General features: G+C 40.8%; 1 protein-coding gene across 1 annotated transcript in view; it reads left to right on the top strand.

The window, feature by feature from the left end:
- The first annotated feature begins 743 nt into the window (after nt 1–743).
- Nucleotides 744–25198, top strand: part of abat (4-aminobutyrate aminotransferase) — an 85116-nt gene continuing 60661 nt past the window's right edge. Inside the window, exons 1-3 of the mRNA XM_076751844.1 lie at nt 744–848; nt 1427–1495; nt 16770–16914. Coding sequence (XP_076607959.1) covers nt 16845–16914 — 70 coding nt within the window. The 5' untranslated portion in view covers nt 744–848; nt 1427–1495; nt 16770–16844. The remainder of the gene's footprint in view (nt 849–1426; nt 1496–16769; nt 16915–25198) is intronic.

Here is a 25198-nt window from a genome sequence, read left to right as displayed (position 1 = left end):
ACTTCAGATAGTAGAAGACAGTTTAATGAGAACCTGCTCCAACGGGTCAGCGCACATTCATCACAACTTGAATCACAAAGTGACATTACCCACCTTACAAGGTTTAAAAAAACTGGGCTTCTCAAGTCAGGGATGACTTCAAGAGGCTGTTACAAGGCTGAAGTATGAATGTGCCAGCATTATCAGGAACTCTGCAGTAAATTCTGCTAGTGGCACAACCCCAGCTCAGGTAGCAGCTTCTTCAGCAACAGCTCAACATCAACAACATCCATTAACAAGAGTCAGTAGTCTGTTTCTTTGTTTTGTCACAATTAACATTAATTGGCAGTAATGTGAGCCATTGTTAATGTTTATTATTATTATTATTATTATTATTATTATTATTATTATTATTATGAAAGAGTGTTTCCTGTGCAACATTTCCCAGTCCCACATCCTGCACTAAGCTCAAAAGCAAAGTTTTATTTGTGGTGTTCATACAGGCATCTGTAATCCAAAAAATATTTTACAAATGAGCATAAACGTGTGCGTGTGAGAGAACTGTGACAAAGATTAATGTTTTATTATTATATACAACCACAGAAAGTGTCCACTCAGGTGATGAGCGAAATTTGTTTTATTTCTTTGCACAGCAGGTGTCACTAATGAGAACTGAATGAAGCTTCGGGTAGTGAACCTTCTGGCAAACCAATGGGCTGCGAAGCCCATTGGTTGGGAATAAGCGCCTCCTCCTCGAGAACCAGGCTTGGCTGGCAAAGACCAGTCAGAGTCAGAAGCAGAGTCCGACAGTGCAACTGTTGTCCTGTCGTGCTGGGGTCTACGCGCTGATTGCTGTTGCTGGATCCACGGTATGTGTTCTCGAACAGTATCGCTAGCATACAGTTTATGAACAGCCGAGTCTGCAGCGAGAGTTGTTTGGATCAGATAGCGGTCATGTCGCATTGACTGTCACTCATTTCGTTGGCGAGTGTTTGTGCTGTTGAGCGAGATGCGCAGCAGTCTGCAGCGTCCATGTCAGGAAAGCTTTTGACGAAGCATCTATCTCGACCAAACATAATGTGTTAGTATGGGTGGTAATCAACCCAGAATGATCAGTAACCTCTAGTGTGTGTGCCAGTCAGATCTAGCCGGAACCTGGTTTTTCAGTTGACTAGAAACGTGAATAACGCTTGAACAAATATCTCTGTGAACAAGTTTAAATGCCATAAGAATTTGTCTTTAGTGCCTGATTTTTCTTAATTTGAGCATTACAGGCCTGTTATCATTGTTGCAAGATCTGAGGAACACAAAGAAAGTGCAGTGTTTGCCTTTGCATGCAAGTCAGTGACGTTACTCCTTACACTACTAACAGTGAAATAAATGAATTTGAGAATAGCTGGTAATATATTATGACACACATTTTAAACAGTCATTGTTGCTCATTTAGGGCCCTGTACTGCTCAATTAAGGACTTCTGGAGGTCCCTGGATCCACGTTGGAAAACAGAAATCAGCAAGTAAGTAATCTAATAATTTCATTTTACTGGTTACAAGTCAAGACGCTTCAGAATTCTCTGGAGTTTACCCCTCTGACCCAGTGTGCTTAGACCCACTGTCACGAACAATGTAGAGGAAGATATTCATAGACTTACACCTAAATCAAGGACAATAAAGCTGGAAATTAACAAACATAGATATTTTTGAAATTGTTAATCAGTCAATTTAAACAGTTCTTCCCCTCAATCATTCATGTTGAGTGCATTGATGGATAAATGAGTAGTAAAAAGCTTCACATACAGCATGTGAGCTGAAATGTATTAAACAGGCGTATCAATTTATTACCCATTTCATGCTTGTGCACTGTCAGGCATTTTAAAACAGGCAGCAGTGTGAACTAAATACATATTTCCATTTTTATACTTCTACGGCACTCTGCTGGGAGGAATTCAGTCCCTCTATTTTACAGCGAAATGTTGTTGCTGCTGTTTTACTGCATTCATCTGACTGCCTGTTATGCCTAAATCAGACATGATTATTTTTTTCTCTTTTGACAATGGTCACCATGTCAGATCTAATGATCACAGCGCCATAAACTCTTGCCATGACTTGGTCGGGTGAGTGGCAAGACTACTTGTATGACCCTGACCAATCACGGCATGTCTTATTTCATGATCATGCACGAGTTCAGAAGTCACTGGGGAGGCGGGTGAAGCACCTGTCAATCAAACTGACGGAAGTGTTGTGTGTAATGCTGGTGGTTTGTGTGCTGAAAAAAAAAGAAAGAAAAAATAAACGGCTGTGGATGTGGAATAACACTAAAAGCAAGTGCAAGAGGTGGTATAAACTTCTTTACAATTAGAATTGCAATTAGTCATTTGGCAGAGGCTTTTATCCAAAGCGACGTACATATGAATTCACACACCGATGGCACAGCATCAGGGGCAGTTTTTGGGGTTCAGTATCTTGCTCAAGTATACTTCGGCTTCCTGATAGGTGAACGACTGCTCTACACACAGCTGTCCCTTTATACATCTACTGGGTAGCATTCACAAACAATTAGGACAGGTACAACAAGTTTCAAATATAGTTATTTTATTTCCCTAGTTATTTATTCTACAAGGAGCAGGCTTGGCTGTGTTGGCTGTATCAAACAGGCTGCTTTAACGTTAGATCAGGAGTTAGTATCAAGCTAACCAGATGCCACTGAAGCAATGATAAGCATATTCCTGCAGGTAGGACCGGGGATAATGTTATAACAGCATAGCCAGCTTCTTGCCTGGTTGATGAAGTGCTTCCGCTTTTTCTTGTCGACATTTGTCAGTTTTTTCACTCGGTCATGGTACTCCCTCAGAAACGTCAAATAGGCAGGGGTACTGTTGCCACAGCTCAACAAACTTTTCTTCTCTTTCATTCATTTCATTTTGAATGCAGACCTTTGACTTCTAACATCTTCAACGTTCTTAGTTGGTGGAGCGATTTCTCTGGTTAATTCTGATAATGAATCAAGACTCTGGCATGCTAACTAGTTCAGCAGCCCCATGCAGTTGGCGTCTAACTTCTTATACAGACAAAAGGTGTTCAGCCACATGAGATTGAGTAATAGTAGGTCTGTGATGTTCTTAGATGTCCGCAGCTGCACATGTGCTACACTGAGTGGATCAGCATGTGTCTACCCTTTGATGAGAGGCCACTGAACCCCACATGTGATAGGAACTGGTGATTACTTGATACTTAATAATTGATAGCCTTTGCAGAAGGAGGGAATGATCCACTGTATCAAATACTTTTGATAAATCAACCAAAAGAGCTGTGCAGTGCTTTTCATTATCTACAGCTGACACAATATCATTTAAAATTTGTGAAGTGGCAGCAACTGTGCTATGGTTTGTTCTAAAGTTGGATTGTTTTTGTTTTTTTTTAACCAATGATCCAAGAGTTTTAGATAAGCAACATAGTCTTGAAAAAGGACGGTAGTTGTTAGGTCACTTTTATGTCCTCACTTGTGCATGGGTAAAACATGTGCCGACTTCCATACTTTGGGAATTGACAGTTGACAGTTGAGTTTGTTGCTTCAGTTTGGAACCTTATTGCTACTCAGGAGAACGTACCTGGCGGTCATGTGTTTGCACTGCAGGTGTCATTTCAGTGTCACACTCATGAAACAACAGTGGTAATGTCACACTGAAACGTTTGTCTTGTACAGGCATTTCAAATATGGGTGTATCATAATTCAAAATGTTGAGTGAGCAGCCAAACTTTCAGTCAGTTTGAAGGAAAAAACAACCAAGCTAAATTTTTGTTACATAGCACGTCATTCCAGGGAACATACATACATACATACACACACACGCACACACACGCGCACTGTTTCAATCTGAATAACTGGTAGCTGCAAGTCACACAATGAGACTCTTTATGAAGTGGCATTATCAGTAAACAGAGCTTGTGTCTTAGATTCTTGCACTGTTCATTAAAGCAGCCATAAATATTAAGACACTACTAGAATGAGCTGGTTTACCTTTTAAGCTATGTAAATGTATCATTTCTTGATCTCGGTGAATATAAATTCAACCTAAATATAAATTACATGCTATTCAAGTTTGGCATGACTTTGAAAGTCACCATCTACTCCGTGACACTTTTATTCTTTTGAATGGACATTATAGGGGGTAAGTGCACAGAGCTCAGGTGTTGTGAGTACTTGTGTAAAGGGCATGTGGTGTTAGAGGCACAGGTGAAGCTTGGTGGTGATGTTTGTGGATTTGAGGCTTGAGATAGGTGGAGGTAAGAGACTGGACATCGTGGTGGCAGAGGCGCTGGAGCTGGAGATCGGTGCAGGAGAACTCAGCAAAAATAAAAAGACACAGGATATCAATTACTAGTAATTCACATGAGAGAAACTAAACTAAATATACACTTAAACTCACAAGTAGCATGGGCAAACAGCCAACTATACCACTAAGCAGCAGAAACAATCTGGCAACAAGTCCTCTGCAGTCCACAGTCTTTATGCTGTGCTTGACTGTGATGAGTCCCAGCTGTGTTGAAACCAGCTCCCAAGCCACCTGGAGAACCACGCCCACCCTCCGCCAAAACAGGAAACAAAGCCCCACACCTCTCCACAGTACACAAGAAAATAACTGAAGTTTCCAAACTACCACAACTTGTTTAGATAGGTGTTCTGGTAATCTGTTTTGTGTGTGCTGTATTAGTTGGATGTTAATTCTTATGTATGTGGTTGGGGTAGTCACTTCATTTCTCATGATTTTTTTTTTTTTTTTTTTTTGTTTCTGAATGTTTGTAATGCCCTGTAAAGGGTTACGATTAGGGCTGATACTAAATCAGGTTACTTGAACCTTTAAAGTTCAATGACATTATGACCCTATCTTATCCTTGGCCAATCAAATCTTTGCATAAATCAGTAACACCAGTGTTCTATCATAGGCAAACAGTAACACTGCCTAACAGGCAGACAGCAGCCTGCAGTGCAACAGAAGAAGTTGTTGTTCAAAGTCTGTGGACTTTGAACAACAACCCACATTGGCTTTCCTGCTGAAGTCTACTTCTTATCTAAGTCACAAACATGAACTCTTGTTCTTGTCCTGCACCTTAGCTTGTTGAACGAGTCACCAAACATTCACTGGGGAAAAAGTGTACTTCTAATGTTAGTTTGCAGGATATGGATACACAGACACCAAAACATAGTAGTATAGTTTTTGTCTCTGTTCATTTGGCTTAGTTGCTGTGAAAAACCCCTCTAATGGTAGGGAAGCAATTCACTTCCACATTTTGGTGATTTTGGCAATATTCCATGTTTTACAGTTGATTAATTTTTTTTATTTTTTTTTTATTTTTTTTTTTTTAAATTTTCAAATTCTGCAATTCCATGCGTGTTTTCAGCATTACAGATATTATAGGGCCGTGGTTCTTCTCTGAAAACCGCTGCCTGCTGCAGACAAAAACAAAGCCATGAGAGCAGTGAGAGTTAACCAAAACACTTAAGGAAGTTGCAGGCTGAACAGCTAAAGAAAGAGAGTAAAATCACTATGCAAAGCCAAGGGGAGACATAGATTCAGGTGATATTCTTTCAAGGCTCATCACCACAAGCAGACTGTCACATTGTCATGACACATTGTTATTATAAATATGTCAATTATAGCCATATTAATAATACAATGAAAAACATGTTACAACAACATTTTGACTGCAAAAGCGAAACTGCTGCTTGTGTGTGTGTGTGTGTGTGTGTGTGTGTGTGTGTGTGTGTGTGTGTGTGTGTGTGTGTGTGTGTGTGTGCTTGCAGCATGTATTGGCTATTTTTGCACATCCATGAAAGGAATACAGAAACATCGTTTTATTATCATAAAAGACACTTAATTAAACAAAATGAAACCCAGCATAACCTTCCTGGTTCATCAATTCAAATATATAGTAGGATTTACAGTATTCATTAACAGCCTTAAAGAGGACTATTACAAATCATGATTATGATTGATGCGACTGTTAAAACTATATTTGTGCTGTAAAGTCATAAACTGTAACAAACCACCATGAAATGTTTTGGTTTTTGATGTCTTACTACTTGAATGTCCTTTCTCTTCCTCTCTGGTAACTTACCAACAGGTTTCCCCCAATACAACCAATTAAATTTTTTCTTTTTACCCAGGGTTGTTTTTGTTTTTGAAGTGCATTCATCATACTTTCTGGCTACACTCATAAAACATAAAGCTTTCTGTTGCACTGTATCAACAGTGTTGAAACATCATAGTTGTGACTTACAATGAATTATAACTTAGAGCATTTTATGGATGCTCTTGCCCAGTTGTGAACAAAGGTTGATTTATGCGGTTTAAAATACATTATGACTAACTATACACACCTGAGCAATCACTCAGTAAGGACTCATGATATTCTGTAATAGTCCATGCAGTTCCAAGAGTTATCATTGTATGTGTTCAGTAAAGTGAAGTACATATTGATGCTAAAATCCTACATGCTTCAGTTTTACATTTCATTGCTGGTGGTAAGAAAAGGGTAATGTATTTTCATTAATTTAAAAAACTTAATGCTGCATCATGAGAGATTTTTATGTAAGATGAATTGCAAGTAAAATTTGTTTGCTTTTAGAATGGAACCAGTGTTTCCCCGACCATTGCCTTGGGAACACCTTTTCAGAAAGAAACAAAATAGTTTATTTATGGTATTTGGCGTATTCTTTACCTTAAGACAGTTCAGAGACCTTTGTTTTGAAATTTTATTTTGAAATTTCCGCTTCTTTCTTTTTCTGCTCGTCTCTCTCTCTCTCTCTCTCTCTCTCTCTCTCTCTCTCTCTCTCTCTCTCTCGCTTTCTCTGACATTATCGTCTTCTCAATGCTCAGTGTCAAGCGTTTTTAATTATATTGTAATATAAGTAAAGACTTGTTTCAGTAATTAGCCTGTTCGGAGAGTAGCCTTGCTAAGAGTTAAAGTAACTAGCATGCCCTATTTTACTGCACAGATATGCATGCATTTTGTTTAGTTATACTTTCATTTAGAAACTACAGAATTAGCACCACTGGGCTATTCTCTTTATACTCATTTTACTATGTCCATTCAAAGTAAAGAGCTAAAATCCCACAGGTGACTCTTTGCTATATGACTTGTAGTGGTCCATTTTTCAGCCAGCCAGTTTTAGGGGTTCAGTCGGCTAAAACTGCCCCCCTTTTTAGATTTTGAATATTGCTTGCTCCAGTCAGTATAAATTCATTCCCATGGCGAGGTATCTATGGCTAGGACCACTGAAACTTCAAACACAGCATCAGAAATCCACCTCAATTTCGGACTCCCAGCTCAAGCATTTCATTAGCCTTTATTGTTGTTGCCATCCCTTTGTGTTCACATTCCAGTTTAACCCAGTTCAAACTCAATGTGTTCTTTCAGCCGTTCTCCATCACTTTATGAAACGCACCCCTCACAAAACCCACCCCACCCCTCCACAGCATGTGAAGATGCAGTCTTGTGTAACTCTCACACTCAAAACCAGTTTCATCCAGTTCATGAGGTGTTGCCAAGAAACCAGGTCTGTGCTTATGTGCATGCATGTGTGTGTATGTCTGTTCGCTTGTGTGTGTGTGTGCAAGCGCACACTTGCATGTGTGTGCGTGTGCGTGTGCGTGTGCGTGCATGCATGCATGCATGCATGCGCGCATGTGTTTGAAGGGCCAGGGATTCCTTGGCTATGTGAAAGCAGATAGCTGGAATTTTCCTGTTCCTGCAGCCAGTATTATATAAGAGCCTGGAAGACAAGAGAGCAGAGCACCATGCCTTTCCTTGCCTCACTCTGTTCTTCGACATTTATTTACTATTATTTTTATCATCAAGTAAAAGTGTCATAGCTGTCAACAAGAACGAGTACATATTAAAAAACCCCAGATGAATTTTCAATTGTTCTGATATTGTAAAAGTATGCAGAGAAAGGCTTTTGGATGGTGTTTGTCTATCTCATTAGTGCTTCTGTTGGAGATAAGGTAGGCCTTTATTGATGCCCAGATGGGAAATCTTGTTGTTGCAGCAGCAAAATGACAGAATAAGTAAAGATAAGTGGAGCCACAGAAAAAACAAAGAAACAAACAAAAAGACAGGTATATGAATAAGATAAGCAAACAAAGAATACAAGGGCAATTTAAAATAAGATTAAGAGTAAAATGACAGGGATGTGATTAATAGCAGCACAGTTAGCAAGACTAGTAAACAGCATACACCAGAATAAAAGATATGATTAGGTAACAATGCTTATTTTTTTCTACGTACATATGTATCCATTTATGTGTGTGTATATGTGTGTATACTGTGTATATATATATATACACACACACTTGTTTATATATTGTATTTTTATTATATTCTTATTATATAACATGTATTATACATTATAATACATATTATATAGGTATATATTTAGTTATACTTACTGTAGTTATATTTTTATTTTTAACAAACTGGTGTTTATATTTTTTGTTACTTCTTTGTTACTTTTTTGAACAACTGTTGTATACATTCTGTGTTTGTCTGTATGTTTAATTGCTGCTGCAACAAAATAATTTCCCGAATTGGGATCAATAAAGAAGCAAGTCTAAAGTCTAAAGTCCTGCAGCAAAGGCAGCCAACTTACCATTAGCATTACAACAGCAGGCCAAGTTGCTAAGCTACTAGCTTCTTGGTTGTTTAAGGTATAAATGTGTTAATGTGATGCTAATGTTACTAGGTTTATGAACACAATTCCAATTTCTCTCTCTCTGTTATCTTCGAAGATCTTTGTCACATGATCCATTTGACAAGCTATAACCGACCAGCAGGCTCAGCTAATACCAATATTAAACTTTTGTCAGCCCTTGGGACGATGTCCTTTTTAGCATGGAAGAGCTTTGTGGGCTTGTAACAAGATGCGTCCTTTGAGAAGTAGCATAGAAACAAGCTACCTGACACAGTTGTTCAGCTATTGCTACAGCGATATATATTCACTATTGTTGGATCTTCTCAGTCAGGTCATTTCATCGAATCATTTTACGAATCTCGTGCCTAATGCTCTTGGTATTACTGATCCAAAAAAGTCCACTGGGGCTCATCAGTTAAGGCTCTTATTATAAGCAAATCAATTTGTAGTTAAATGCTTCACTTCTGACTCTTGACTCCTGACTCCACATTCCTTAACTGTGGAAGACAGCCTACATCACACCTTTGCATAAAGAAGGGTCAGTCAAATGAGCCAATTAATTGTCTGCTAAGTTTTAAACTCATATCTACTGAAAGCGTTAGAGAAACTGGGAAACAATCAGGTGACATTTTAAAATTTTATCAATCAAGCTTTAGACCAGGGCACAGTACTGTGATGTGAGCATTGAAAGTCTTCAAAGACATTGATAGTGCATTAGATAAAAAACAGGTTTGTGTAACCTTTTTTTTTATTGACTTATCTAAGGCTTTCATACTGTTGATCATGAAATTATGTTGAATTGTCTGAACTCTCATGAATTTGAGAAAAATCATGTCACTGGTTTAAAGCTTATATCAGTGGTAGAACACCAGCTGTTTTGGACAATGGTTGTCCTGTTATAGGACCGCATTTATTCACAGTTTCCATAAATTACTTAGGGGAAAAAGTTTCATATAACAGCTGTCAGGTTTTAAGAGTTTGCGCAGGTTGTTCCATTTTTATGGTGCAGATTATTTTAGAGCCAGTTTCCCTATCTCGGTATTGACGTGGTGATTATTGAGGGCCAAATAGTCTTTGGACCTAATGCAGTGTAAACTTGATTTACAGTTAAGAACATGTGAGAGTTACAGTGCCATTCTGACCGCTAACGACTGCCACTCAAGTTTCTTATCAACATCAATGCATTCTAAAACCATCCCCTGTTATGAACCTAAGGGCAGAATGATGGACTGCATTGAAAAGTTTAAGAGTGTAGGCAGAAAAATGCGTATAAATTACATCATTATAGTCAAAAAGTACAAAAAGGTTCACTGGAAAATTTGCAAGCCAGAAACCAAGGTATTTATAATAGGGTACTCTTTCAACACTCAGTCCCATTAAGAGAAGTAATATTCAATGCATTTCAGTGGAACCATTAGTCAGTTTTCTAGAGAACATGCGTTTTGTTTTATCTGGGCTTAACAGTAATTTAAGACCAATTGAAGTTGTCTGTACAGTACAGAAATCAAAATGCAACATTTTAGCTGTCAGCTATTATATGAAACTTTTTCCCCTAAGTAATTTATGGAAACTGTGAATAAATGTGGTCCTACAACAGGACAAGCATTGTCCACAACAGCTGGTGATATAAGCTTTAAACCAGTGACATGATTTTTCTCAAATTCATGAGATTTCAGACAATTCAAAATAATTTCATGATCAACAGTATGAAAGCCTTAGATAAGTCAATAAAAAAAGGTTTCACAAACCTGTTTTTTATCTAATGCACTATCAATGTCTTTCAATGCTCACATCACAGTACTGTGCCCTGGTCTAAAGCTTGATTGATAAAATTTTAAAATGTCACCTGATTGTTTCCCAGTTTCTCTAACGCTTTCAGTAGATATGAGTTTAAAACTTAGCAGACAATTGATTGGCTCATTTGACTGACCCTCCTTTATGCAAAGGTGTGATGTAGGCTGTCTTCCACAATTAAGGAATGTGGAGTCAGGAGTCAAGAGTCAGAAGTGAAGCATTTAACTACAAATTGATTTGCTTATAATAAGAGCCTTGTGTTACGGTTTGTGTGGCGAAAACACGGCCAGGACCCAGGATGCAGAGACCAAATAGCACAGTTTATTTGGACACTCAAAGTACAAACAAAAACAACGAAAATCTCCACTGAGTGGGAAAAAGGCAAGGCAGACTCAAAAAACACTAACTGAAAAATACAATTTCTTTCGCCGACGAAAACGCTAAAGAAAACACAAAATCACCAATGCTGGGGATACTAGAAAATCACTAGGAACTAAAAATCACCTGAACAGGGAAAAACGGTTCGCAAAAATAAAGACTAAGGCACTCGAGAGGCACTGGAGCTGGAAGCGAGGAAAGAGGCAAGGCGGAACAGCATGGCGAGACATGTGTGCGCAGGGCAAGGAAATCTTCTGGCACTGAGCAGTGGATGAGCTGGCTGAAGTAGCCCGCGGCTGATCGCCTGACGCCGCTCAGGTGTGTCCTCTCAATGGGCCCGGAGATCGGCGGGAAGGGACAGCAGCATGGTGTATATAAAAAGGCGTATATAAACAAGTATTTACAGCAAAAAATTTGTACAGTTTCAGATGATAAATAAATGTAAACAGTAGATCGTGTGTGTAATATTGCAGTAGTGCAGATAATATGTAAAATATTGGGGTTTGTGAGGTTGGTGGATTAACTGATTAACTTGCTATTGTTCAGTGTGATAGCTCGTGGCAGGAATGATTTCTTGAAGTGGTCCTTGTGACAGCGGAGCTAGAGCAGTCTATTGGAGAAGGAGGTGGTCCAAGAGGTGGTAAAGAGGATGTTCAGAGTTATCCATGATGGATAATAGTCTGTCCAATGTCCTCCTCTGCACCACCTCCTCAAAAGTGTCTAGTTTGCAGCCAATAACGGAGCCGGCCTTCCTGATCAGTTTGTTCAGTCTGTTGGTGTTGCCGGCTCCAATGCTGCTCCTGCAGCATAATGCAGCAAAAAAGATTGCACTGACAACAACAGACTGGTAGAAGATTTCCAACATCTTGTTGCACACATTGAATGATCTGAGACTCCTCAGGAAATAGAGTCTGCTTATCCCCTTCTTGTGAACAGTGTTGAACAGCTGTCAGACTACACAACAAAAACTCCTCCAAGTACTCTGTGAATTATCTGTGCAATAATCTGTGCAATCCAAGCTGTACATAACAGTCTGTAAATGCTATTTATAATTTCTTAAAATGAGGCTTGTTTTTTATTCCACTTTTTTGTGTATACTTATTGTTTTTAAATTTGCATGCACTTGTTACACTACTCTATCCGCTTTATTGATGCTGCTGTAAACTAGAATTTCCCCTCACGGGACTAATAAAGGAATATTGAATTGAATTGAATTGATGTTAGTTTTCCAGTTCAGTCTGTATTTGAGGTGCACTCTGAGGTATTTGTAATCCTCCACCACTGCGATAATCTCCCCCAGAATACACACTGGTCGTGTGGTTGTCCTGTTCCTTCTGAAATCAGTCACCATCTCCTTGGTCTTGGCCACGTTAAGCAGCAGCTGATATCTACCAGAGCACTCCACAAAATTGTCCACCACTGCTCTGTATTCCTCCTCTCGTCTATCCTTTATACACCCCACCACCATTGAGTCATCCGAAAACTTCTGTAGATGGCACGATGACGAGTTGTACTGAAAGGCTGAGGTGTACAAGGTGAAGAGAAAAGGAGACAGAACAGTCCCCTGTGGTGCTCCTGTACTACTTTCCACGGTTTCAGACAGAACGTTGCCCAGTCGGACAAACTATAGCTGGTCAGGTTGCAGACTAAGAACCACCATCATCTTGCATTCAGAACGAAGATTTCTTAACCAGACATGACTAAAGCAAGGACAAGGTTAGCTTGACATTATTTACTTCTTGAGTTCTGTGACATCTTTAATCCAAGCAGTCAGCACTGCCCATTCTGAAGGCGGAGCTCAGATGCTGTTTACTTGTCATGTTGGCTAAGTTATGGATGCGAGTGACTTTTCAGAATAAATACAGTGTGAACAAAAACATCCTCCTGATAAAAAGTGATAATAATAATGAAAGGACATACTCCTCCATGGTCAGTGCTACTTAGCTAGCCATGCTGCTGTCCCTTCGCATCACAAGCAGGTAACTAGGGTTGAACCAGGATTGATTTATAATTGATTGAAGGTGATTGAATATTATGACACAATGCATGCACGGATGCAATAGTTATGTTTAGTTACAAATGATGATATAGAATTGTAAATCAGAGGCATTTATTTACAAATATACTTTCAACTGACTTAACATTAATTTAAATTATGGGTTACAGATACACTTGTGGATTTTGTGTGAAACAATCTCAAAAGAATTTGCACATAATAGATAGGTGGAAACTGACAAACATTTCCATTGAAAACTGCTAAACTATATAAATCTATGTCATGATCTATCTATCTATCTATCTATCTATCTATCTATCTAAATAATGACATAGAAGTAGTAAATTAGAGGCACAGATACAAATACAGATTTACAGATACAAATCAGTTTGCATTTATTTATGTATTGTGTTTGTGCAAATTAAATAACTTGACATTTGTTTGGGAGTTCTTTGAGACCATTTATCCCTATACATCTTCACCTGTTAGTCACATGCCAAGGCAGATGTTAAGTCCCAGGCTAAGCGTAGCCATTAGTCGCTAGCTTGTGTGTGTGTGTGTGTGTGTGTGTGTGTGTGTGTTTGTGTGTATGTGTATGCAAGTGAACCTAAAGACTTACATGTGTAACTAGTGTAACTTCTCAGCGATTAAACAGTTAACCATTGAGATCACTGCAGAGGACAAAATAGTTCCAAGACTAAGTGCTTAGAAAATGCGGCGATCTTGTTTTTAGAATTTGATAACATTAGTGTAGTAGCAAGTAGGCCTACTACATTCACAAGTCTCTGCCCCGCTGCACTAGCCTACTCTATTAATAACATTCAGACAGCCACAAAGTTGAAGTGCATAGATAGACTACGTAAAACAGGAAAGGAAAGGGAGAGCACATTAAAGTGAAGAAAGGAGAGGTGGAATGAGAGTTCCACATCTGAATTCACAGAACGGCACCCTCGCCCCCCTGAAAGTAATTTTATTTAATTTTATTTTCTATATAGTGCCAGATCACAACAGAAGTCATTTAAGGATACCTTTCCTATAGAACAGGTCTATACCTTGTCCTTTTATTAAACAAACTAACCATATGGTTTTTATCTGATTTACACGTTGGCATGTCATTTCTGTCTCTACAAGGTTGTGCGTTTACAATTCTCTGCTCTCTGTATCATGGAGTTCTGCCCCTATGTGTGCATGTACACACACAGACACATGCACACACACACAGACATTTGTGCACACTCTGGACATGTTCTGGAGCCTTTTGATGTAGTGCTGGACATGTTCTTCCAGCACATGTCCAGCACTTAAAGCACTTTGTTTAAAATTGGCCTATTCTCAAGGCATTTCAGATTTTCCCCTTTAATTCAAGCATTTCAAGCACCTTGTGAACCCTCCAGTGAAATATTTAAGAAAAATGCAAGTGCAAGTGGTCTTTTGAGCTTTCGGTATCTCTTTACAAGCTAGCTATATGTCAAAATCTGGAAGTGTTAGGCCTTGACCTTGTTATAGTATCCATATAGGATGGTGTTAACATGAACTCCAGCTTTCTTCATCTTAAATAAAGACTCAAACAGCTATAACACAAAAGACAAAACAATAAACATTAATGTTTGTCTGGGATTTGAACATTAATGGTTCATTGTAAAGTACCCCAAAGCCTGTACATGAAAATGATGATATACCTTATATTTATTTGGGATAAATAATGTGACTTCATCCAGCACCTCTACCTCAGTGGTCAGATTTTAAAGGAAAAAAAAAATTTAGGTGTGTCTGGGAGAGGGTTTAGATCTGTCTTCAGCTGTAGTTTCAAGAGGCATGACAATGATAGTGTATTCACTCTTCTTGGACTTGTTCACCTTCAACAGTCTTGTTGACTCTTCTACAACTTCCAGTGAGGATCTTGCCAAGAAAATGAAAACTAGGGCTGCCACAAACAATTATTTTGATAGTCGACTAGTCACCGATTATTTTGGCGATTAGCCAACTAGTCGGATCATACGTAAATTGCAGCTTATTGCACCAGCATGCAGCTGCTCTTATATAACCATCATTAGCTTCCAGCTTGAAGTGTTTAAGGTATGTGCGAACTAAAAATAAAGACAATTAAGATGATAGCTCATTCAACTTTTAATGAACTTTGTAGCAACAAACAATTCTTTAAATGTAGCATAAAGTGCAGCTGAGTAAAATAAGGACAAGGCACTGGCCTAAAGAATACAAAAACAAATACTTCATTTTCAGGTATTGAATAGTACAAAATCAAATGAGGTAGGGACCTGAAACTAAGACATTATCCACAAAAATTAAGTTTTGGTCTCACTCAAATATGACAAAAGTGCTTTTTGTGCTCAGTGCTCACAACTGTATTCAACTTTACTACACCCTGGCTCTATATAATCCCACACGAGGGGATGTCTACACAAGGCTCTTGTTCATAGCCAGGAAAGTTAGCATTTTTACGTGTGCTGGAGAAAGGCTTGCTCTCTTTTTTTAATGTGTGGTAAGGCTAATGAAATCGTCATTGTTAATGTTAACATTTACAGCTATCAATACAAGAAAGTAGCTCAATGTTTATGTTAATGTTAGCGGCTAACTAGCCAATTAGCTTACCGAGGCGACTGTCCCTCTTCGTCGTCAGAAGTTGAACCAGCCACAACGACGTGCTTCGTTTTCAGATGCTCGTGCATCACCATCGTACCGCCATGGAAGGCAAGTTCTGCCTTGCACATTTTGCATTGCACATGCTTGTCTTTTGTTTTGTGAAAATGCTCCCAAACTTTAGAGCTCCGTTGCTGGGTAGCCATGAGACTGGTCAGGCAGTTCGGTGACATCACGGCTGACGGCGATTACCACTACTGCGCATGTGCGTCAAGGACAGAAAGGCAGACAAGGTAGCGGAGGGTACAGCAGCAGTTTTGCAGTTTTGAGAGTAAAAAAAAAAGTTTAAAAAAAAATAGACGACGCGTCAACGATTTTGATAGTCGACTAATCGTGGCAGCTCTAATGAAAACTATGCCTTGCATTTTACAAAGAGCACACTGCTGCACGTAAACATTTCTGTATCTTATTTAACACCTTATTTGATACTTTCAGAGTTGTAAATGCATTTTAGATTTGTTAGATTTGTTTTAAAACAGTCATGGTTATCTTAAAGAAGAAAATGTGCAACATATCAATATTTGGGATTGAAAGTGTGTGTAAGAACAGGTGGTACTGGAGCTGAGCAGAAGTAAGTTGACAGTACTGACCATGTTCATGTTGATGGGTGGATACGCAAATAACCAGAGGTTTGCAGAATGATACTACTACAGCACAGGATGATACCTGTGAAACTATTGTGCACTAATGACTAATCCATTTCCCCTACATCAGTTTTACATTGATTGATGTATACTTCAAACTGAAATGTAATCAACTGTTGATGTTCCAGTGTTTTGCAGATGTTGCATCAACTAAAATGTGCGTACTGGGTTAGAATAGCTAGTTGAAAAAACAATCAAAAGCTTTGGCACAGGAGACTGCAGTTTTTGTCATGTCTGTAGCAGTCAGTGTTGGTTTCTTTCAAATAAGGCAGAAGTCCACTTCCAATTGCTGTATTTTAAGGGGAAGGCTGTGCGCCAGAAATAAGATTCTTCTGTTAGACCAACTGCAGGACTTTGGTTGAGCCCGTTAGAAAGCCTGAACTGGAACATATCGAATGTCCTCAGAATTCCAGTTTTTGAGTTTCGTGTTTTGTGATTTTCCTTCTTGTCACAGTCATTAATAAACTGATTACAGTGACAAAGACTAGACGGACAAAGAAATTAATTAGGTTTGCAACTTTAAGTGATACCAAAATCTTGTTTAGTTTGTGGATTGAACAGCCCATTGGCTTTCTCTTGTCCACTTCATAGCTCATTAATCCCCACTACCTGTGTCTCTCTTCCTATAGGTGTCTTGGTGAAGCTACACTGAGGGCAGTTACTGCCTCTCTCTTGCACTTCTTCCTGTTGTTGACAGTTTTGTCATGGCATCCTCCTTGATCAGCCGTCAGTTTGCCCTCTCCCTGCAGAAAAGATTGTGGCTCAGTGCTCCAGGTAAGTCCAACACTAAAACTACATCCTTTTAAATCCAGTCAGTATGTAGCTTTTCACCAAGTAATGACTTGTTGCTTTGGTACAAATGTCCCTCTAACCTTGAAATGTTAGAACAGTCAGTATCTTATTCCGCCACTAAATGCTGAAGGACTTTCCCATAGCAATTTCTATTTGTCTGTTTTGCTTCTTCAGTCATTTTAGAGCTTTTATGAAGAGTGTTTACTTAGAAACAGGCAGTAAAGACCACTTAAGCGTCCTTTTTTTATTTGCTGAATTGATCTTAAATTCTCTGCAGTAAAGGTCAAGTAACAGCAGAGTGTGATTTAATGCAATTCAATTCAACTGTATTTATACTATGCCAAATCACAACAAAAGTTATCTCAGAACACTTCCACGTGGTACAGAGCTGGTACAGACCAGAGTCTTTATCTACAGAGACCTAAGAATTCCCTCATGAGCAAGCACTTGGCGACAGTGGTGAGAAAAACTTCCTTTAACAGGCAGAAAAGGAGAGAGAGAGAGAGAGAGAGAGAGAGAGAGAGAGAGAGAGAGAGAGAGAATAGTATATACATACATGATATATTAATGTGTGTAATATAAGTGATATATGTACAGATATATACAGATAATACAACACTATGGATCTATAACAATGGAAGTGTGACTAACAGTAATAGTAGTCACAGTGGATGTGAGAGGAGAACAGAGGAGCTCAGTGTATCACTAGAAGGCAGATGATCCTGACAGTCTAATCCTATAGCAGCATAACTAGGGGCTTGAACAAGGCAAGCCTGAGCCAGCCCTAACTATAAGATTTATCAAAAAGGAAAGTTTAAAGCCTACTCGTAAATGTAAAGACTAGGGATGCACATTTTGGATTTTTTTTATGACCGTTAACCGACGCCCTTTAACTATTAATAACCGTTAACCGATAAGATTTAAATGCCCTTCCATGCTGCCATTCCGACATTCCGTCATTCCGACATGCTGCCATTCCGACATACCACCATTTAGACATATCACCATCCCGAAATACCGCTATTCCGACACACAAACGTCCCACCATTCCGACAAGGCTTTCCATGTCAGGAAAGGTTGGAATCAGAGAGTCACTGACTCGGCGCTGTCCGGTGCTGACCTGCAGATTTACAATGACGGCAAATAGTTAGATTACTCATCTAAAATGTAAAAAAAAAAGCTACAAGCTTTAGATATAATTAACAGCACTGTAGGCTTCAGTCTGCTATTGCTTTTTAAATTATGTCGAGAGCGAGCGCGCTGGTGATTTCTTTAATTGTGTGTTCTGCTTCATTTCCAAAATAAAGTTTGAGCTTCTGAAATCTGATTTTTAAACAGTTCTGATGGAGCTCAATGTTTATCTGGATGATGCGGCTTCATTCCGAACAATTTTACTGTAAACCTGGACGACCCGCGACGTGTCTGGAGATAAAAAAATAATATTATAATATAATAAAATAGTATTAATAATATATAGTGACATGTAATTGTCACGTAGCTCTCTGTTGTGAGCGTGGTCCAGCAGTCCGTTGTAATAGCCACGAACTTAGTACTTCCAAGTCGCGTTTCAGTTCCTTTTTCCTCTCCTCAAAACGAGCCTCTAATCGTCGGGTAATGGTCGGTCTTGATGGAACTTGGTAATTAGGCTCGATATAGCCTATTAGCTCCTGCAACCCTTCACCACTGACCACACTGATGGGCAAAATGTCTTTTTCCACCACTGAACAGATTTTTTCCGTTATCTTCTCAGACCGCCACGCGTCACACTTTCTCCCGGCCATCATGGAGGGCAAAGTTCGCTGCGATGGTCCTCCATCGTCTGATGCTGGATGCTTGTTTCTTAAGTGGTACTGCATTGTACTCGTACTGCTGGAGTATTTCAGTGCTGTACCGCATAATTTGCAAATGACCTCCTCCCCTTTCCGGTCGAAATTGTCCCACACAGAACTCCTTTTTGCTCTCTTCATCTTCGCTGTAAAGTGGGCTGTGATGGAAAGCACGTGATGGCATGTGTTGCACCTGTCGACACGCCCCCATGAGTTGATTGAATTACGTAGCTTAAAAACAAAATTGACCGTTAGTATTAATCGGTTAGAGTTACTGTTATCGGTTAACGGTTAAACGGTTAACCATGTGCATCCCTAGTAAAGACAGTGCCTCCTGGACAAAGACTGGAAGATGGTTCCACAGGAGAGGAGCTTGACACCTAAAGGCTCTGGCTCCCATTCTGCTTTTAGAGACTTTAGGAACCACACTAAAGCCTGCATTCTGAGAACACAGTGTTCTTTTAAATTCTATTCTGGATTTTAGAGGGAGCCAGTGCAGAGTGGCTAATATCAGAGAAATGTGATCTCTTTTCGTCGTTTTTGTCAGAACACGTGCTGCAGCGCTCTGGATTCTGGAGGGTATTTAGCAGCTAATTTTATGAGAAATCTGCAGCATCACTAAATTTGACCAAATCAGATTTTGAAAAGAGAAATGCAAAAAAGTGGTCCTATGCATCCCTTTAATATAGCTCATAGCCCTCCTACATCTGAACCACACAGTGAGGTATGTGTTGAAACTAATTTCAGACTGTATTTTTATGTTTTTAGTAAATGGTAAATATATAGCATTTTTCTAGTCTACTTTGATCACTCAAAGCAATTTACAACACATGCCACATTCACCCATTCACACACACAGATGACACAGCATAGGTTGGGTTCAATGGCTTGCCCAAGGATATTGAACCACGAACCTTCTGATTGGTGGATGACCTGCCCTACCTCCTGAGCCACAGCTTCCTTATGCAGGTGAACTTGAGTGTTTCTTTTTTTTTCCTTTTTTTTTTTTCTTTTTTTTTAGCAATTTTCAATGAAATATCATCACAAAATATGACGTTGTAATACTTCTGATGTTCTCAGGGATAAAAACAAACCCATGTTTCAGTGAAAACAGAGCAGCATTATTTAGTCAGTGTAAATGTTATATTGACCTAATCAGAATGCCTGGTGTCTCAAAGGTCCTCTCACCTGTCAATCATCAATAGACCAGTCTGCTGACATTGTTAATGAGAATGATACAGGTTTAGATTAACGTCTGTGAACACTTCTTACTTATCAACAGCATGACAGGAGCCATTTAGGGATTAAAGAAACGCAAAATCCATATTAATTAATAGTCTTGGAGTAGGAAATTTGTCAAAATGGTGAATTCTTGCGACCAAGATCCACACAACCATACATTATTTTGCAGTGGGAAACACACAGCTTTACAACAGAGATGATTATTTTACTACAAATTTTGCAGCCAGCCTATCCATGCAGATAATTCATACAAACATCCTCAGTCCTTTATTTGAGCACAGTCATATACATGATGATGACATGACTGCATCAATGAATAGGTTCTTACATTCTTTCTTTCTGTGTTTCGCGCCTTTTGTCTTTTTGTTTTTCTTTCTTTCTGTCTTCTCTACTCTCTATTTATATAGCGCTTTCCTAGTCTGATGACCACTCAGAACTCTTTTATAACACAACTCTGCATTCACCCATTCATACACATTCATTGGATTGCTAGGCCACCTGCTTATTAAAAGATTTTAACCATTCACACACACTCACAGATTGATGGCACAGCATCGGGAGCAATTTGGAGTTCAGTATCACTGCTGTGTATTCAATATTGCACAACAGATTCAAGATGCTGCACTATTGTAGGCTTTGTAAAAGAATGTAATGGGTTAGGGTTGAATTTCATTGAAATTGACATTCATCCTTTAAGCCATGTGAGAAACTGTCATGATTTAAAGTATAGTATCATTTTTCAAATAGGTATTACCAGTAACCTTAAGTTAATTGTTTCTTCCATTTTGGCCCACCCAAGTGAAGGTTCCCAATGCAACTTATGTCAAGTCATAAAACTTGAAAGGGGAATCTACAAACAACAGTTTGTTACAAGCTGCAGTGTTGTCACTAATGTCAGCAGTTGAGTTCTACTGTGCAAAGTGGTCTTACAACCAGCCAAAAGTCTCCACACCAGATAAAGCAATAGGACAGATCTGCAGCAGCAGCAACACGGCACTCCTTCACAAACTCTCCTTCTGAATGAGGTCTCAGCTTATTAGCTATTACTACACTCAACACAAAACTTGCCTGCATAACATTGTCACAATGTGGTCTTCAGTTTGGCACCCAAACTCTGCTGAAGAGCATAACTTCATCCAACTGCATTTATCCTTGCATCCCATTCAGTTTAGCATGTTTCCAGCTGTAATGACTCTTGAGATTGGCCTTTTTCATAACAGCAAGCACATCCCGACAAACTTAGGCACACTGGCTTGCCTTTGTTCATTTCTCATGGAAAGCACGACACTCCGCATCAACTTTTGTTTTATTGACAACCGTCATGATACATTGATGATATCAGCCACTATGTGTGTGTGTTGTTGTGTTCAGGGACCACTTGGAAGATCGGCTTAGCCTACTATTTTGTTATTTTGTTTATTTTTGATAACCTCCTTTTTCTTATGTTCTTTTTAGAGGGACAATAAATTCGGGTGTCATCCTCAGTGAGCGTGGTTCGTTGAAAGGACTAGATGTTGCAATCCCTAGTGTTTGCACCACTTTCAATTAGGGAGTTCTTGACGGATGGCTGCTATAAGGCTTTACCAGCAGGACACATTGTCAGTTGTGTACCTCAGCATCACGGGGTGTTTCGGCCATTTATCACAATACACCCTATGCTGAGGTGGGCCAACCACAGGTTGATCACGCCTGGGTGTGTGTCCCATCATTAGTTGTTTGCCTTAGCAGCCCAGGTGGTGTCGCTCCTCTTCAGCCACAGCCAATGGCTTGTCCTCTCGGCAGTGTTGGCCAGGTCTTTGACGGCTTGTCTGTGAGTCTGTCCCCTGACTCCAACCTCCCTAAGGAGCTTCGCTGTTGTGCTGGCTATAAAGCCCCTACACCCCACCTCCACTGGGCACACCCTTATCTTCCAGCTTCTGTCCTCTGCCTCGGCTGCTAGGTTGAGGTTGGAGTAGCGCAGCTTCTTGCACTCATACGCTTCTTCGATGGCATCCTCCCAGGGAACCGTCAGTTCTATGATGTAGGCGAGCTGGCAGGAATTAGACCAGAGGACGAGGTCTGGTCGCAGGGTGGTTGTTACGATCGCCGGAGGGAAAATGAGCCTCTGATCTAGGTTGACTTGCACCTGCCAGTCCCTGGCTGCATTCAGTGGGGCCAGATCAGGGTTTTAGGGACTAAACCTCGGCTTGTCCCCCTCCCGAACAAACGATGGTGGGTGTCGGCCCACATCCTGGTTGTTGAAGGGTTGGGCATTGATCGATACCCTCTTGCCCTCGAGTTTATCGGCTAGACACCTGAGGACCTGGTTGTGTCTCCACGTGTATCTGCCTTGAGTGAGGCTTGTCCTACAGCCAACCAGGATGTGCTTAAGTGTTGCAGGGGTTGTACACAGGGGGCAAGATGGGTCCTTTCCAAGCCATAGCTGCAGATATGTGGGAGAGGGCAGCAAATCAGAATCAGAATCAGAAATTGCTTTATTGCCAGGTATGATTTTACACATACAAGGAATTTGTTGAGGTGAAGTTGGTGCAGACACATCTACTAAAAATGAAAGTACAAAATATAACAAAATAAATATATATATATATATATATATATACACAAGTCTGTTTTTTGTTTGTTTGTTTTTTTTGTTTTTTTGTTTTTTCAGAAAAAAGTCCAAACTGAGCATTAATGGAACGCATAGAGTTGTGTGTGTCAATGTGGCAGCATGAGGAAGAGGTGGAGTGTGAAGAGTGTTGGTGGGGTTCCGGGCCTTGTTGATAAGGCTGATAGCAGACGGGAAAAAACTGCTCTTGTGGCGTGAGGTTTTGGTCCTGATGGACCGCAGCTTCCTGCCAGAGGGGAGCGTCTCAGAGTTTGTGTCCGGGGTGAGAGAGATCGGCCACAATCTTTTCTGCACGCCTCAGGCTCCTGGAGGCGTACAGGTCCTGGAGAGATGGGAGATTGCAGCCAACCACCTTTTCTGCAGAACGAATGACACGCTGCAGTCTGCCCTTGTCCTTGGCGGTGGCAGCAGCGTACCAGATGGTGATGGAGGATGTGAGGATGGACTCAATGATGGCTGTGTAGAAGTGCACCATCATTGTCTTTGGCAGACTGAATTTCTTCAGCTGCCGTAGGAAGCACATCCTCTGCTGTGCTTTCTTGATGAGGGAGCTGATGTTCGGCTCCCACTTGAGGTCCTGGGAGATGATAGTTCCCAGGAAGCGGAAAGACTCCACAGTGTCAATAGTGGAGTCACAGAGGGTGATGGGGACAGGTGAGGCTGAGTTCTTCCTGTTGTCCACAACCATCTCCACTGTTTTTAGAGCGTTGAGCTCCAGGTTGTTCTGGTTGCGCCAAGTCACCAGATGGTCAACCTCCCACCTGTAGGCAGACTCGTCGCCATCAGAGATGAGTCCGATGAGGGTGGTGTCGTCCGCAAACTTCAGGAGCTTGACAGACTGGTGACTGGAGGTGCAGCTGTTTGTGTACAGGGAGAAGAGCAGAGGAGAAAGAATGCAGCCCTGGGGGGATCTTGTGCTGATGGACTTTATGTCGGAGACGTGTTTCCCCAGCTTCACGCACTGTTTTCTGTCAGACAGGGAGTCTGTAATCCACCTGCAGGTGGAGTCAGGCACGCTCAGCTGGGAGAGCTTCTCCTGAAGCAGAGTTGGGATGATGGTGTTGAAGGCAGAGCTGAAATCCACAAACAGGATCCTAGGGTAGGTTCCTGCGGAGTCCAGGTGCTGGAGGATGAAGTGGAGAGCCAAGTTGACTGCATCGTCTACAGACCTGTTGGCTCTGTAGGCAAACTGCTGGGGGTCTAGGAGAGGGTCAGTGATGTTTTTGAGGTGTGAGAGCACAAGGCGCTCAAAGGACGTCATGACCACAAGGGTTAGGGCGACGGGTCTGAAGTCATTAAGTCCTGTGGTCCTTGGCTTTTTGGGAACAGGGATGATGGTTGAGGACTTGAAGCAGGCAGGCACGTGGCATGTCTCCAGTGAGGTGTTAAACATGTCTATGAACACTGGAGACAGCTGATCAGCGCAGTGCTTCAAGGCGGACGGGGAAAAAGAATCCGGTCCAGCTGCCTTCCGGGGGTTCTGTCTCCTGAAGAGTTTGTTGACGTCCCTCTCATGGATGGAAAGAGTCGTCACTGAGGTAGGTGGGGAGGGGGAGGGGAGGGCCTTTAAGGTGGGCCTTGGTGGAGGTGACTGGAGCTGGAGATGTTGGGAGGTGGGGATGGTTGCTGGACTGTCCCTGTATCTGTCTTTGTCCCCACTCCTGAAGGCCTCTTCCTTTGCTAACCTTAACTGTCTGAGTTGGGCTGTGAACCAGGGTTTGTCGTTGTTGTAGCTCACCCTGGTGCATGATGGAACACAGCAGTCCTCACAGAAGCTGATGTAGGACGTCACAGTCTCCGTGTACTCATCCAGACTGTTGGTAGCAGTCCTGAACACATCCCAGTCAGTAGAGTCCAAACACGCCTGGAGATCCTCCACAGCCTTGCTGGTCCACTTCCTTGATGTCCTCACTACAGGTTTGCAGAGCTTTAGTTTCTGCCTGTACGCAGGAATTAGGTGTACCATGACGTGGTCAGAGTGGCCCAGTGCAGCACGGGGGACGGCGTGATAAGCATCCCTGACTGTGGTGTAACAGTGATCCAGAATATTCTCCTCTATGGTCGGGCATTTGATAAACTGTCTGTATTTAGGGAGTTCGTGGGTGAGGTTACCTTTGTTAAAGTCGCCAAGGACAATAACTAAGGAATCCAGGTTGGTCCGCTCCACACGCAGTATCTGGTCGGCGAGCATATGCTGTGCGTCCTGCTGTGCGTCCGAGCAATCATAAGTTGCTCGGACGATGAAGCTCAGTCTGTTAGATTCCATGCCCCAGAGTTTGCTCCATGTGAGTTTTCTCCGCTTGACACCCTCCCACCTCATCCAGGCCCTGTTTGGCTTGTACTACGGCTTTGGAGCATCTGGCTGCTTCCTGCTGTTGTGGCACCTCCTCTACCACCATGGATCGACGTTCGGTTACAATCCAGAATTTAGTGTAATTGAACTTTAATTAAATTAGTTGACTCATTTAACAAGAATGAATGGAAATTCAAAATTAATTAATGTAAAGTCCTCAGTTAGCAAGCTCAATCAAGCTCATCCAACATGATAACATGTAGCAAGCAAAAACTAGCAGAAGATGTTAAGTTAGAA

Source organism: Chaetodon auriga, chromosome 16 (assembly GCF_051107435.1).
Source record: "Chaetodon auriga isolate fChaAug3 chromosome 16, fChaAug3.hap1, whole genome shotgun sequence".
Taxonomy (NCBI): domain Eukaryota; kingdom Metazoa; phylum Chordata; class Actinopteri; order Chaetodontiformes; family Chaetodontidae; genus Chaetodon; species Chaetodon auriga.
The sequence above is the reverse complement of the archived record's forward strand: the minus strand, read 5'-3'. Positions and strand labels throughout refer to the sequence as shown.